At 41.6% G+C, this 17,031-nt stretch overlaps 1 protein-coding gene and 1 long non-coding RNA gene across 2 annotated transcripts in view; one reads left to right on the forward strand and one right to left on the reverse strand.

The window, feature by feature from the left end:
- Positions 1–17,031, forward strand: part of fastkd2 (FAST kinase domains 2) — a 49,186-nt gene that overhangs the window by 8,875 nt on the left and 23,280 nt on the right. Inside the window, exons 5-7 of the mRNA XM_069934252.1 lie at positions 5,404–5,527; positions 9,160–9,299; positions 16,330–16,505. Coding sequence (XP_069790353.1) covers positions 5,404–5,527; positions 9,160–9,299; positions 16,330–16,505 — 440 coding nt within the window. The remainder of the gene's footprint in view (positions 1–5,403; positions 5,528–9,159; positions 9,300–16,329; positions 16,506–17,031) is intronic.
- Positions 282–16,524, reverse strand: LOC138761681 (uncharacterized). The gene is made up of 3 exons (XR_011356426.1): positions 16,305–16,524; positions 728–865; positions 282–413 (listed from the first exon to the last, which is right to left on the reverse strand). It is a non-coding gene; the product is annotated as an uncharacterized lncRNA (long non-coding RNA).

Raw genomic sequence — 17,031 nt, forward strand, 5'->3', positions numbered from 1 at the left:
CAATTTTTATTTACACTTGGAATGGTGAGTGCCTGGAATGCATTGCTAGGGGAAGTGGGTAGTAGTAGATTTGATAGCAACATTTAAGAGGCATTTAGAAAGACACATGATCAGGCAGGGAATAGAGGGAATGTGGGAGATGGGATGTTAGATTAGCATCATGGTCAGAACAGACCGAGAAGGTCAAATGGTCTGTTCCTCTGCTTTGCTCGCTGTCAAGTGTAAGCAGAAAGCAAACAATCACTGTTCCACAAATCGAGTAAAAATAACTTTATTCTTGTAATAGTCTGTCGGCATCAGGGTCACATTTTCTGAAACACGTTAGCTCTCCGCCATTGCTGGGCAAGTCTTTGAAGAACACTTTTTCTGTGCCTTGGTGCATCTGCTGAAAATGACCTTGGCCTCACCAACTCCTTCATGGGAGAGAGAAGAATAAGAACAGTGATCAAAAGGCTAAAGGAGAAAGTACATAGTTCTTAACAGTACTGTACAGGCCCTTCTGCCCACGATATGGTGCTGACCTATGTAAATCTACTCCACAGTAATCTAATTCTTCCCTACCTCTCATCCATGGCCCTCTAATTTTCGTGCATCCACGTGCCTGAGTCTTTTGTATGTCAAGCAGTCTCCACCACCAACCCAGGCAATGCATTCCAGACACCCAACATTCTCCAAGTTAAAAAAAAAACTTGCCTCTGACATCTCCCTTAAACTTTTCTCTACTTACCATAAACACATGCTGTGGTATTTGCTAAAGTAGGTTGTGGTGAGATGACAAGAGATGGGGGTGAAGAAGAAGTCTGCAGATGTGGAAAAATGGAGCAACACACAAAGTGCTAGCAGAACTAAGCAGGTCAGGCAGCATCTGTGGATAGAAATAGAGAGTTGATGTTCTGGCCCATGGGTGATAGGGAGGTATTCTTTTGTGATTGGAAGCCGGTGAAGCAAGCATGTCAGTGTTTCTACTTTCTCAGGAGTTTTAATTTTTAAAAACAACTTTATACATTTAACATGGTCACAAGCTCTTTGTCCCACAAGCCCATGCTGCCCAATTAACCTATAACTCCTAGTACATTTCAAACGGTGGGAGGAAACCGGAGCCTGCGGGGAAAACCCATGCAGACATGGGGAGAAAATACAAACTCCTTGCAGACAGCACAGGATCGAATCCCGTTCCTGATCACTGGTGCTATATCAATGTTGTGCTCACCGCTACACAAACCGTGCCGCCATAGTTTGAGGAGGTTTGGTATGACATAAACCGTGGCATATTTGTACAGATGTGTGGTGAGAAGTGTGTTGAACGGCTGCATCATGGCCTGGTTTGGGGACTCCAATTCCCTGAGAATAAAGCCCTGCAAAAGCTCGTAGACACAGCCCAGGACATCACAGGCAAAACCCTCCCCACCATTGGGAACATCTACTGGGAACACTGCCATCGGAGAGCAGCAGCAATCATCAAGCTCTGTTCTCACTGCTGCCATCAGGAAAGAGGTACAGGTGCCACAAGACTCACACCAGCAGGTTCAGGAACAGCTGCTACCCCTCCACCATCAGACTCCTCAACAACCAACTCAATCAGGGATTCATTTAAGGTGTCTTATTTTTGGACTTTATTGCACAGTCAATTTGTTTACATTTCTTTATTTGTTTACATGTATATGGTGAGTACAGTTTTTTCCCCCACTACCAATAAGTGGAAATGCTGCCTTGCTCACAGGAAAAGGAATCTCAGGGTTGTATGTGATGTGTATGTATGTACTCTGACAATAAATCTGAAGCCTCAGCTTTCTCTGCTCCAGGGAAAACAGTCCAAAGTTATGAGAGATATAGATAGGGTAGATAGTAAGAAACAATTCCCCATAGCAGAGGTGTTGGTTTAGAGTAAGAGGTTTAGAGGGAATTTGGAAGAATGTTTTCACCCAGAGGTGTATTACAATTTGGAATGCACTCCCTGAGGAGGGGTGAGGCACGCCATTTAAGAAGCATCTGGATAAATCGCCAAGGCATTGTAGGTTATAGACGGAGGGCTTGTCAATACGATTAATATAGATATGATGGCAGGCTGAAGGGTCTTTCCAAACTGGTGGGTAGGAGAGTGGAGGAAGGAAGTGAGTATCAATTCCAACTGCACTGTTTTATCTTCAGCTCCCACTGCCTCGGAAAAGTAGCCAATGTTTTGAAGGACATCTCGCGGTCACATTCTCTTCTCCCCCTTACCATTGGGCAGACGATCCACGAGTTTGAAAGCACAAGCCTCCAGATTCAATTATAGACAATTTCCTTTGGTTACCAGACTCTGGAATGGACCACTTATTGGTAAAAGATGTTCAATTTGCAGGGTTCAACTGTATTTTTCTCCTCACTACTGTACCCTGCACTTTTATTTAGTAATCCACTCCCTGTTGTAGTGTTTCAGTTGACTTGCTTGGATGGCACATAAAACAAGCTTTTCAATTGTATCTCAGTACGCATGACAATAATCAACTCAACTGGGTGAATTCATTTCAAACCATGTGCATCTTTGCTTCACTGCACCTTAAATGGTTTGCATTCCACAGACCCAGGGTAAAAAGGCTTAAATTACATCACATGGGTGGATTTGTATTCTCATAGTTACTGAAGATCTGATGAATGTGTTCAAATGATTTAATTATACAAACCTAGAAAATAAAACATTACAGCACAGTGCAGGCCCTTCAGCCTACAGTGTTGAGCTGACCTCTCACAACTCCCCGAAACTTTACACTCCTCTTAAATAGATGTTATCTGGTATTGGCTATTGTTGCCTCAGGGAAAAGATGGTGGCTGTCCACCCTACCTATGTCCTCTTAATCTTGTATGCCTCTTTTAAGACACCTCATCCTTCGTTGAACCAAAGAGAAAAGCTCTTCTCTGAACTGTCTCTAAAGCAGCCATTCTCAACCTTTTGTTAGCTATGGCCCCATGAGGACTCTACTTAAAGTTTAATGACCCCCCCCCCCCCCCTTCCCTGTGAAGCAGTTAAGTTTTGGTTTCTTCCATACTTCTACATAAAAATAAAACTTCAAAAAATATCTATGTTATGTGAGGTGAAAAGAAGACCTTTACTGAACGGAGTGAAACACAAAAGTCTGGAGACACTGTGATTGTAGTAAAGCACAAGACTGCTGGAGGAACTCAGCAGGTCTTGCAGCATCTACAGGAAGTGAATATTTATAACCAGCATTTCAGGCTTGAGCCCTTCTTCAAGGCATGAGTGAAAAGCAGACAGGTGCCTGAAGTAAATGGCTGGGGATAAGGGTAGAATGGGCAGGGGGAGAGCACAGACCAACAAACAAAAGGTGATAGGAGAACAGGAGAGAAAAGGTGTGAATTTATTAGGGTCGGGGGGTGGCTCTGTGAGTGCAGAGCTGGAGGAAAGGAGACAGAGGGAAAAGGAAAGAAAAAATAAGGTATTGTTCCTCCAATCAATGGGTGGTCTCGGTGGGATTTATATAAGGCCATGGACAAACATGTGAGTATGGGAGTGTGACTCAGACCAGGTTTGTTAGCCATTACTGGATTCAGTGTAGCCTCTCCTCTAGTCAACTTGATATTTAGCATCAAAATATTTCTCCTAATGGGCGAGCGAGCCCAGTTGCTGGGGCTTATCAAGGACTACTTTGCACGGGATCATGGAAATCTGAAACTCTTTTTCTGCCACGTCCTTTGCTCCCAAAATCTTTTGAGTGATGTTGGGAGAAGTTGGGGGAAAAGTATCAACTTTACTTCAGATGAAGAATTGTATATTTTTGATAAGAGCAAAAGTAAATAAATAATCGGAATAGCTCTCTCAACATCCCCCCCCCCTCCCCCTTTCAAATCTGCCCTACCATTCAAGATAGCCATGACTGATCTATGCTGGCCTCGGATCTCAGCGGCAATGCTGTTACAGTGGCAGCGACCCAGGTTTTAATTCTGTGTTGGCTGTAAGGAGTTTGTACGTTCTCCCCATATCTGCATGGGTTTCCACTGGGTGCTCTGATTTCCTCCCACGTTTCAAAAACGTAAGAGGGTTGTAGGTGAATTGGTGCATTTGGAGGGCATGGGTTCATGGGCCAGAAGGGCCTGTCATTATGCTGTATGTCCACATTTATATTAAATTATGTGCCAATTCCCCATAATCTTCAGTTCAATTTTTAAATATTTATCTGCCCTGAACATTAATCTGATCTAATGATGCAGCTTCCTGGAAGGCAGAGAATTCCAGAGATTAATTTCTCTCAGAGAAGAAATCTATGTGCACCTCTGGTGTAAAATGCCCTTATTTGATAGCTGTGGCCTTTGTTCATGACTCTCCCTCCATTGAAAGCATCTCTCCCAATAAGATCCCTTAGATTCTTAAATATTTCAATATGATCGCACCTCTTTCTTCTAAACTCTAAGGAATGCACTCTAAGGAATGCAGACCCAAACTATCCGGTCTATAAAGTAGTAAAGAATATGGAACCAAGATGGGTAAATCAAATTAAGGTCCTGACATGCTAGTCTAAAGGAATGGTGATTATGGGCTCTGACTACTGTTCTTGTGGGACATTGTTTCAGGGATTGTGATGCAGGGATTTTCTCTTGCTTCCTGTAGAGGATGCTACAGGTTACAAGATGGATGGTATAGGTCGAGTACCCCTTATCCGAAGATCTGAAAACCGAAAGATCCAAAAACTGGATTTTTAAAAAATGCTGACATGATATCACAAGTGGAAAAAAAAAATTCAACGCCTGACTTTCCCATGTGGGGCTCTGACACTCTGTTGGCACAAGGTTGATTACAATAACAGTAAAAAAAACTGAAATCTTTGCTTCTGGCCAGAAAGATGCCAAACAAAGTTGTGTTCAAGTCTTTGGCATCGGCTGCATCCGTAGTCAGTGATGGCGACTCCATTCTCAGCATCGGGTGTGGTGCCATCTGCATCGAAGAAGTCGCCTCAGGCTCCCAGTGGGGAGGTGTTTGGAGGGGAGGTGTTGGGACTGGTGGCGGTGGTGGGGAGATGGTCCTCTTTTGAAAGTAGAGATCAAGATTTTTTTTGGTAAGTACTAAACATTATTTCATGTAAATTTTCCACTTGTGGCGTCATGTCGGTGCTCAAAACGCCCGCCATTATTTGTTGTTGCTATTTAAACACTGATACCACTGTGCTCTACGTTCCATTGATCCAAAATCCAAAAAACATCTGGACCCAAGCATTTTGGATAAGGGGTACTCAACCTGTACACACTTCTCAGTTTCTAGGTCGATGTGGTGCTCGATACATCTTTGGCCCTGACATGACCAAGTTAAAGCTTTAGTCCAGTTAAGTGGGGGCATGTTGATTTATAGTATTAACCAATAATCATCTACCCTGCTGTGAGATAATTTAAAAACTTCTGTTTCCTTTCTCACAGAGCAAAGCACTGTCTCTGCTGAATGAGTTCACCCTTCCAAACTCACAGTACATGTTCATCACCTTGGCAGACATGGGTTACCGCTCTTACCCTCTCTTAGAGGCTTGCAGTAACAGAATTATTGGTAAGTTTTAAAAAAATTTCTCACCTGTATTTTTCCAGGTCTTTTTCCTCCCTCTCTTTGAACTCACCTCTGGCTGCCTTCAGTCTTAATCCTTGGAGCATCCCAGTTTTCTTTGTCTGACGTTCCAGAACATGGTTAATGTTACCCGAGTCCAAAGCTCTGGATTTAGTCAGCACCTCCCTCTTCTCCTGCAGGATGTTTTGTAAAACCTATTGTCTGAACTGAGCTTTTGGTTCCTTGTCCTAATATGTCCTTATGATAATGAGATGAGAATTTAGTGTCATACTCGTGAGTACAATGTACAGATGCACTGAAATTCTGACTTGTTGCAGCTACAGAGCTTAGCAAATCACATTAACAAATCAAAAGAATCCACATGAATGACAATCAAATTACCACACTTGAGATAAATATAGTAATATAAAGGGATAGATGAATATATGTTGCTGGGTGATACAATTTCTGAAATGCTTTGGGCAATTTGTTTCAATAAGGGCACTTTGCTGCAATTATTGAACTGTAGTTTTCAACAGCTCTCAAGGAAGCTTTTCTATGGTTCCCAAGTTTGAGGATGCTGTCATGTCCTATAGCACTTAGTTTTTCAATCCCTCTTGTGCATCATCAACTGATTTCAACTTAATTTGTAAAGGTTACAAGAAGAAGTGCCACAGATAAAGTTGAACTGTTTCTTTCCCTCCAAGGGGAAAGACTGTCACAACCCCACTCTGTACATTGTAGTCCTATTGACACTACCTCACTTTTTCTCTTTTTGCACAAATTTATTTATTGAAAAAACTTTGAGCAATTTTTCCACCTGTGACGCTGTTGCAAAACAAGAAATTTCAAGACCTGTTCATGACAATAAATTTTGGTTCTGATTCTAATGACCCAATAATCAGATTCACCAATACTAGTTGAGAGATAGTTATTAACCAGGCGAGCAGCCTACTCATTTCAACCTACTCAACCTTTCTACAAAACAGTGTTTTCAAATATATACAGTGGAGTATTTTCATTAATTGGCAGCAGTTGAGTAGGTTGGGATTCTCTGTGTCGTGTCTTGCAGTCAACTACTTGATGTGGTCCATGTCTCTATGTTGCCTGACACTCTCTGAATTGGTGTGAGGAAGGGGTCAAACTAACCTCCTCTCCATCATCTATACCTTCTGCTGCCATGGGAAAGTTCTCTCCCCTTCTGTCAGGCAGAAGATGCACAAACTTCCAGAATCGAGAATGATTTCCTTTCTGTTGTTATCAGACTCCTAAAAGAATGTCAAGAATGTAAAGGATGATGCCCCTGTACTGTTTTTAACTGTACTTTTCTCAAGACCATGCACGATTTAACTTATTGAAACACTACTTCCTAGTTTATTTATTTGTTTATTATTATTGAACTACCAGCTGTTTGAATTGACATGCCAGGATACCACGCCAAATAAAGCTTTTTTTCTCTGTATTGCTATATGTGACAATAAACAATTCAATTCACCTTTGGCTCTGGATGGAGTACCCTTTTGTGGATTGATTACTCCTCCTCAGGCTCAGACCTCTGTATGTTCTTGCCTTTACCAATATTGCCCTACCATCCTGTGAGTGCTCTGCACTACTGTATCTCTCAGTTCATTTATCGGCTTCCTAAATCCCTGCTGCTTTGCTTGTTCAAATTTCACCTTGTGTGCCATCATGTCCAATCTTGCTTGATAACGTTTCCTGTGCAGCCCTCTGGGATACACACTGCAGCTTCAGGCTAGGACTGCTGGTAAGATGTTAGACATTGGATGATCTTTGAGGTAGACATGTGATAAATAAAAAGCCAGACGCAGGAAGGGAAGCAGATTAATGTTTCAGACTGATGACCATTCATCAGAACTGGATGTTCAGAGATTAATAGTTTATAATTAACAGCAAATATCCTAAAGCAGTGGGCCTCAATTTTTTTTATACCCACAGCCCATCTTAAATATTTACTTAGCTAACATTGCCAATGAACCACCAGTGGGAGAATGGGAGAAATGGTGAGCCCAAGCCCCTTCCCACATACTGACGGAATTTTTGTTTTGACACAGCTGGTGTAGCAGTTAGTGCAATTCCTTTACAGTGCCAGTGATTGGGACCAGACCAGGGTTTGAATCCTGCACTGTTTGTTAGGAGTTTGTATGTTCTCCCCGTGTTTGAGTGGGTTTTCCCCAGGGGCTTCATTTTCCTCCCACCATTCAAAAATGTACCTGAGGTGTAAACTGAATGGCATGGACTGAAATGACCTGCAATGAGCTGTATGTCTAAATTTAATTTAAGTTTTAATGGGAAACTTTTGTGAATTTTATTTTTTAATTGTCAAGTCCACATTTTTGTTTTACGTATTAAAACATTGTTGTGCAGAGGATTCTGGAGCTGCAGGTACGTAACTCCTTGAAAGAGGCTGTGCAAGTAGATCAGGTGGCTTCATTGGGCAAGTCATTGGGTTTAAAAGTAAGAAAGTTGTGTTACAGCTCAATAAAGCTTTGATGAGGTTGTACTTGGAGTATTTTGTGTAATTCAGATCACCCCCTTACTGAAAGAATGTGGAGGCTTTGTAAATGGTGTAGAAATGGTTTCCCAGGTTACTGCCTGGATTAGAAGATAGGAGCTCTGGAGAAAACTAGGGTTGTTTTTCCAAGGGGCGACATAATTGAAGTTTATAAAATTATGAGAGGCATTGATCAGGTGAACGGTCAGAATCCTTACCCCAGGATGAAAGCATCATAGACTGTAGGAGATGAGTTCAAGGTGAAATGGAGTAAATTTAAAGGAGATGTGCGGGGCAAATATTTAATTTTAAAAAAAGAGTAAAGGTTGCCTGGAATGAGCTGCCAGACATTATGGTGGAAGCAGATAAAATAAAAGCATTTTAATAGGCATCTAGATGCAGAAAATATGCAGGGAATAGAGGGATTTCTAACAAGTGCAAGGATCAGAATGTTAAATCAATTTGTACATCATGTACAGACACATGGGCCTGTTCATGTGTTATATTGTTCTACATTCTATTTTCTTTTGCTTGTTTATTATACCAGTAATATTTGACTTTATTGTGTCAACCACCTATAGCAAACCCATAGTCCACTGTTTTCAAGAAGTTCAACATGGAAACAAGCCTTTTGGTCCACTGAGTCCTTATTGACTATCAATCCTACCCTCATCCATTTTCTTCCCACACTTCATCAACTGCCCCAGATTCTACCGCTTTAGCATGCATGCATTTAGGACGTGGGAGGAAACTGGAGTACCTGGAGGGAAATCTACAGGAAGAGCATGCAAGCTTCACGCATAGACAGTGCCAGGGTTTGGGATCGAACCTGGGTTATGTTTGGAAAAGTAGGGATGAGAAGAATGGAAGGAAGGATATGTGACAGGGGGAGAGAAGAGAGAGAGAGAGGGCACTGCAAGGGTGTTAATGAAGTGAGAGGAGGAGTGAAAGGCAAGACCAGAGGAAGTGGTTCTGATCTAGGGGAGACAAATGTGAAAGAACAGAGGTAAGGAGCTTAGCCCTTGTGACATGGGCACCATGACTACAGCATTGCTTGATTGTGCAGTTTACAAAAAAAGAACTGTTCAATATATGTGATACTCATACAGCCATTTAATTCCTGCAGACAATATCCACAGCATTCCATTTTGGCGACTTGTACACATTTTGCAGTCATGCAAAGACCTTCAGTACCGGAACCCTGCTCTTCTCTCTGCTTCAGGCAATCATGTGGCTTCCATGCTGACTATCTGGGAAGTTAAGCAGGTAAAACTCTTCCTAGGATCATTGAAAGGGCCTGTCATTCACAACTGGCCAAACAGCTCTCAAGGACATACAGTGCTCTCCATAATGTTTGGGACAAGACACTTTTTTCCTTTATTTGTCCCTGTGGTCTAAAGTTTTAAATTTGTAATTAAACAGTGTGATTAAAGTGCACATTCCAGGTTTTATTCAAGGTTATTTGTGTAGATTTTCGTTTGACCATGTAGAAATTACAGCACTTTTTGTACATAGTCCTTTCATTTCAGGGCGCCATAATATTTGGAACATAGCAATGGTATGTATATTAAAGTATTCATGCTTAGTACTTTGTTGCATGTCCCTTGCATGCAATGACTGTTTGAAGTCTGTGAATTATAGACCTCACCAGGTGCTGAGTATCTTCTCTGGTGATGCTCTGCCAGGCCTCTACTGCAGCCATCTTCAGCTCCTGCTTGTTTTGGGGGCTTGACCCCTTAAGTTTTCTTTTCAGCATATGGAACACATGCTCAATTGGATTTAGATCAGGTGGTTTATTTGGTCATTCAAGAATTTTTGAATTTTTAGCTTTGAAAAATGTCTTTGTTGCTTTAACAGTACATTTGGGATAGTTGTAGATTGAACCAGCATCCAATGAGTTTGGAGGCATTTGCTTGAACTGGAGCAGATAAGAATTTTCTATAAATCTCAGGATTCATTTTGCTACCGCCATCAGCAGTTACATCATCAATGAAGATAAGTGCACCAGTACCTTTAGCAGCTATACATTGGGGGGCCATAACATGCCAACCACCATGTTTCACAGATGAGGTAGTATGCTTTGGATCTTGGGCAGCTCCTTTATGCCTCCACACTTTGCTTTTCTGATCATTCTGACACAAGTTAATCTTGGTTTCATCTGTCCACAAGACATTTTTTTCCAGAATTCTGCAGAATCTTTTAAATACTTTTTGCCAAACTGTAAACCTTGAATAAACTGTTTTTGTGGCTAACAAGGAGTTTGCATCTTACAGAGTAGTCTCTGTATTTCTGTTCGTGAAGTATTCTGCTGACAGTAGTCATTGATACATCCACACTTTGCCTCCTGAAGAGTGTTTCTGATCTGTTGCACAGGTGTTTGGGGATTTTTCTTCACTATGGTGAGAATTCTTCTGTCATCAGCAATGGAGATCTTCCTTGAAATACCAGTCCCTGTGTGATTGCTGAGCTCACCAGGATGCTCTTTCTTCTTAATGATATTCCAAACTGCTGATTTTGATAATCCTAAAGTTTTGGCAATATCTCTTCTTGTTTTATTCTTGTTTTTCAGCCTCATAATGGCTTCTTTGACTTTCATTGGTACAACTCTGGTCCTCATGTTGAAAAATGGCAACTAAAGACTCCAAAGGTGATCAAAAGCTTAGAAGCAAGCCTTGCTCTCTTATACCCGCACCAATGAAGCAATTACACATAAATTAGTAATAACAAATACTGTGAGGCCAAATGTCCCAAACATTATGGTGCCCTAAAATAAAGGAACGCAAGCAATCAGAAGAAACCCTTTTCCCAGCATCATCAAGGCGAGTGGGCTCCCGAGCAGAAGTAGGACCTCAGGCTCTGGCGTTTTCTCCCCTCCCTCTCTATGTGGCACAGCGGAGCTCTCAATTCCGGCTCCAAACCCCTCGGCCTACTACTGCACACACACACCAGATTTCCCTAGGCCTAGGAGAGGAGTTGGGACTAGGGCATCACTGTCAGGAGCTCCGGTGACTGGGAAGATGAGAGCCTGCCAACTCACCAGTGAATGATCCACTGGCCTGGGAAGCCTCCCCGGGGATCAGTGGCAGCAGTGGGGAAGTGTCAGGGATCGGTGGAGGTGGTTGGGAGGTCTCTGTGATCGGCGGCAGTGTCGTGGCCACCATTTTTTGGGTGAGAATTAAATATTATTTATTGCTTAAAAAGCCTTCGCTTGTTTGCTGTTTTAACATTGATACAAGTGATTTGCTGTTGCTACTGGGCTTACTTAAAAAAAAAAGACCAGTTATCCGAAGAAAAAACATTTATCTGACATAGGCCTGGACCCGACCATTTTGGATAATCGGAGTTATACTGTATATATAAAAAGTACTGTAATTTCTACATGGTCAAACCAAAATATATACAAATAACCTTGAATAAAATCTGGAATGTGCTCTTTAATCACATGTGATGTGTTTGATTAAAAATTTAAAACTGTGGAGCACAGGGGAAAATAAAGGAAAACGTATCATTGTCCCAGTCACTCCGACCATGAGAAACAACCTTTATTCATCTAATCTGGCATTTCAACATTAGAAATATTTTAATAAGATCCCACCCGTTCTCCTAAATTCCTACAAATGCAGAGCAAAAGCTGTCAAATGCTCCTCATATGATAACCATTTTATTCCCACAGTCATAGTGAACCTCATTTGAACCCTCTCCAACATCAGCACACCTTTTAAATGAGGAGCCTAAAACTGCTCACAATACTTCAAATGAGGTCTCACAAGTGTCATATAAAGCCTCAGTAACACATCCCTGCTCTTGTATTCTATTCCTCTTGAAATGAATGGCAGTATTGCATTTGCCTTCTTCATCACCACCTCAGCAAAGAAGTTTGCCTCCAGGGTGTCTTGTACAAGGACTCCCAGGTCCCTTTGCATTTTTCAATTTTCTCCCTATTTAAAAATTAGTCTGCCAGTTTATTCTTTTTTACTAATGTGCATGACCATACTCTTTCTGACATATTTCATTTGCTACTTCTCTTTCCATTCTTGTAATCTGTCTAAGTCCTTCTGCAGCCTCTCTGTTTCCTCTACACTACCTTCTCCTCCACCCATCTTGGTATTTTCTGCAAACTTAACCACAAAGCCATTAATTGTATAATCCAATATACAACATAAAAAGAAGCGGCCCAAACACTGGCCGCTGTAGAACACCATGTGCAACTGGCAGCCAATCGGAATATGATACTTTTATTCCACTCTTCTACCTGCCCATCAGCCAATGCTCTACCCACACTACCATGCGTTCTAATCTTGTTAAGTAGCCTCATGTATGGCACCTTGTCATCTGGCTTCTGAAAATCCAAATACACAACATCCACTGCATCACCCTTATCGAGCCTGTTTATCAGTTCCTCAAAGAATTCCAATCGGTTTGTCAAGCAAGATTTTCTCTTAGGGAAACCATGCTGGCTTTGGCCTACCCTGTCATGTGCCTCCAACTACCCCATAACTTCATCCTTGACAATCAACTCCCAACATATTCCCAAGCACTGACAACAGTCTAACTGGAACTGCCCTTTAATTTTCTCTCTGATGCCTCCCTTCCTTCTTGAATAGTAGGGTGACATTTGTGACTTTCCAGTCCTTTGGGACCATGCCAGAATCTATTGATTCCTGAAAGATAATTACCAGGGCCTCCACTAATTTCTACTGCTACTTCTTTCAGGTACCAAGTGTGCAGTCCATCTGGTCCACCCTTAGGCTATTCGGCTTTCTGAGCACCTTCTCCCTTGAAATACTAACTCAGTTCTCAGCCTTTTTCCCCACTCACATACCATTTTGAGTTTTCCCTGTGCCACAGTTGCTTTGTGATTAGTAAGGGATTGCTTAATGTGGTATGTGGGTGAAAGAAAAAGTTTGAAAATCACTGTTTTCATTGTACCTAATTGACTCGTTATATGCACGGTTCCATAACTCCAAAGGAAATGGGACAATGACAATTTTTCTCAAGCAAAATATTTCAGTAACAATTGGGTCTAGAGTGGTTCTCAACCTTCCCTTCCCACTCAAATATCATCTTAAGCAATCTCTTACTAATCACAGAGCACAGATGGCATAGGGATTACTTAAAGTGGTATGAGTGGAAGAAAAATGTTGAGAACCACTGCACTCACTTCTCTTCTTGGATAGACTAGACTTTGACATCTGGCACACTGCTAATATCTTCCACATTGAAGACTAATGCAAAATACTCATTTAGTTCCTCTACCATCTCCTTGTCTCCCATTATTATTTCTCCAGTATCATTTTCTTGTGGTCCTATATCTACTCTCACTTCTTATTTATTCTTCATATACTTGAAGCTTTTTGTGTCCTCTTTGATACTATTTGCAAGCCTACTTTCATTCTTCATCACTTCCCTCTTTGAGTTTTTTAGTTGCCTTCTGTAAGTTTTTTAAACTTCCCAATTCTCTTATTTTTTCACTAATTTTGCTTCATTGTCTGCCCTCTCCTGCTTTCATATTGGCTTCGACTTCCCTAGACAGACACAGTCGTGATATTTTTCCATTCAAATATTTCCACTTTTTTAATTATGTATTCATCTTGCACCTTCCTCATTTCTTGCAGAAACTCTATCCATCTTTACCATTAGTGTCCCCTTCCAATCCACCTTGGCTAGATCCTATCTCGTGTCACCGTAATTCCCTTTACTCCACTAAAGTACTGACACATCTAACTTTATTTTCTCATTGTTCAATCTCAAATTGAACTTGAACATTGTGATTATTGCCCTTGTTACGAGCCCAGAGGACCCCAAAACCCAGCAGCAATAGATATTCACCAAGACAAGTGGTTACTTAAACAAAAGTTGCTTTTAATTATCTTTAAACGTGAAAACAGGATCAAACTTTAACATTACCATTAATTTACTTAACCTTACTTAACCCCTTTCTAATTCAAACAGCGCGTGTATGTAATGCGTGTGTAAGTTTAGAAAAGCTCTTTGATTCACAGTCCATTCTCACTTCTCCAAGTTCACTGGTTGCAGGCAATTCTTATACTGTGCACAGAATTTAACTTTTATAAAGTTCACTAGGCTTTGATGTAAAGATAAATGGTTACGGCTCAGGAAGGTTCTTGTTGGTTTTCAGAGAGAGATTTGTTGTTCGCTGGACAATAAACTGATTTCTTCTAATGAGCCACGTCAGTGTCTTGCTGAAGAAACTTGCGCCATCAGGGTTTTCCAGATGATAACTTTTTTTCTTTCAGGTCACCACAGAGTTCTTTTTTGTTTCTCTTATTTCAAGTGAAACATTAGGCAGCTAGTCCCCTCCTCTTGTATGGACCATAAGGACTTTGACCAGGCTGAACTAGCAGTCACAACCAAATGGGGTTTTCCCACAAGCTTGCCAGCTTGTCCTGATCCAGTCCCAGCTGCTGCTGCTGAACTGAATTCAATCTCTCTCTGCTTGCAAAACCACATGACCCTCTTAGAACAGCAAATTTGCACCCAGACAGCCTCCGGCTCTGAACCTAATCCTCCAAGTTCCTTCATCTTGCTTTTCAAAGGCAACAATCCATTAGTGAAGTTTCCAAACCTCCTACTTTTCCAAAGGTCCTCAGAGCCGGCCTGTCTGGCTTGAGCAGAGCGCCAGTATTTTAAATGAGATCTGCTTTGAAGTGTTGTATGTGACCTACACTAAAAAATCTGACACAATTTATCTCCTTTAAAACATCTATATACAATACAAAATACAACGTAATCTGTCACATCCTCTAATGGTTCCTTTACTCTTAACACCTCTGGTGCATTACACAGTATCCAATCCAGTACAGCTGATCCCCTCGTGGGCTTCTCTATAAAGCATTCTTGTAGTTTTTCTATAAAATCTCTCTCTTGAGATCCAGTCCCAGCCTCGTTTTCCCCATCTACTTGCATATTAAAATCCCCTATGAGACACACCTTTTCTATTTTTTTGTCGACATCATGGTTAGTTATGTCTGTATATATTAGCCAACAGTGACTTTTTACCCTTGCCATTTTTTTAACTCAACCCACAATTACTCTGTTTTCTGATCCTATGTCACCTCTTTCTAATGGTTTAATGTTCCTTGCCAACAGAGCCCCCCATGCCCCCCAATTGTTTTGTTAGGATCATTTGTAAATTGTAGGCTGAAGGAAAAATTGTTTCCAGAGAAGCTTGGATTAGATATAGTAGCTCATTGGTGGAGGATAATAAGAGCAGTTTTAATAAAGCTTCTGGTAGTCCTTTCATCCAGTGTTGAGTCTGAAGAAAAATCTGTCTAAATTGTAGGCTGAAGGAAAAATTGTTTCCAGAGAAGCTTGGATTAGATATAGTAGCTCATTGGTGGAGGATAACAAGAGCAGTTTTAATAAAGCTTCTGGTAGTCCTTTCATCCAGAGTGTTGAGTCTGAAGAAAAATCTGTCTAAATTGTAGGCTGAAGGAAAAATTGTTTCCAGAGAAGCTTGGATTAGATATAGTAGCTCATTGGTGGAGGATAACAAGAGCAGTTTTAATAAAGCTTCAGGTAGTTCTTTCATCCAGAGTGTTGAGTCTGAAGAAAAATCTGTCTAATGCAATTTATTTAAACAAAGCAATTGTATTCAAGTGTGTTACACTTCATGAAGGAATGAGGAAGAAGCAGCTTTTGGTAGTTTGTGGTGGTATCTTTTAAAAAATAAGTACATGGATAGGAACGGCTTGGAAGAATATGGGGCAAACACAGGGAAATGGGACTAGCTCAGGCAGGAAGCCTGGTCAGCATGTTGGCATTGTGCCAAAGAGTTTGTTTCAGTGGTGAGAAAATCTAATATAGGAAACCAGCAGTCATTTCCACACAAAATTTACCTCAGCAGCAAGATATCACATGTAATTCTTGTGGACTGCAGAAGTTGGCGATTTCTCCTCATCAAATCTCAAGAATGGAGCAGGTCCTTTGGTGTTATCAAGGGCAGCACGGTTAGCGTAGAAGTTAGCATGATGCTATTTTCTCACCAGTAACCCCGGTTCGAATCCCACACTGACTGTATGGAGTTTGTACGTTCTCCCCGTGGCTGTGTGGGCTTTCCCCAGGTGCTTTGGTTTCCACTCACCGTTCGAAACATACGGGGCTGGAGATCAATTTGGGTGTAATTTAAAAGTTGAATTTTAATCATCAGCTGATCTGTACAAGGGTTGGTTTTTTACAGAAAAGGAGATGCATGTGTGACTGAAATGTCATTCACTAGGTGATAAGTATGGGAAAATATGAGCCATTTACTTTTATTGTCTGGCCTCTCTTCCAGCTGTCCTTTCTGCTGGTTCTGTTCTCCGATCTCGGTTTCCGACACATCGAGCTGATGGACGGCTTTGCACAAATTGTCCTGTCGAGATCGAAATCCATGACCTTCAAGGATGTGCTGTCAACTCTTCGTGTGTTCTCCCAGTTGAACCACCGTCCAGCAGAGGAGCAAGTCGAGCAGTAAGTGCCCATTCCATCAGAACTTTGCCTGGTGTACTCTGCCACTTTCTGTCATTGTGACAAAAGATTCCGTATTCTGTGACTGCAGTGGCCAGCTGGAGCTCCCATTGCCAGTTAGTTTAACTCCCTCCCCATTCCTACATCGACCTGTTTGTCCTCTGCCTCCACTCCCAGAGTGAGACCTAATATAAACTAGAGGAACAGAACTTTGTATTCCAACTTGATAGTCCGCAACCCAACACCCACCTGGCTCATCTGTCCATCACCCACATACTGCTCTCATTGGTTCACCTACATCCATCTCCCACTACTGGCTCACCATCTCTCCCTTAATTCATCTGGGTCCACTCATCATCTTCCTTTCTTACTAGGTTTCGTAATCTGCATCCACCTCACCTCCCAACCTCACTTTTCCTCTTCTCCACTTGTCTCTCTCTGCCAATCAACCCCTCACCTTAATCCACCTATTGCTTGCCAGCTACCTGTCTCTTTACCCTCCTCCTCTTTATTACTGGCTACCTTCCCT

This window comes from Narcine bancroftii, chromosome 4 (assembly GCF_036971445.1).
Source record: "Narcine bancroftii isolate sNarBan1 chromosome 4, sNarBan1.hap1, whole genome shotgun sequence".
Classification (NCBI taxonomy): Eukaryota; Metazoa; Chordata; class Chondrichthyes; order Torpediniformes; family Narcinidae; genus Narcine; species Narcine bancroftii.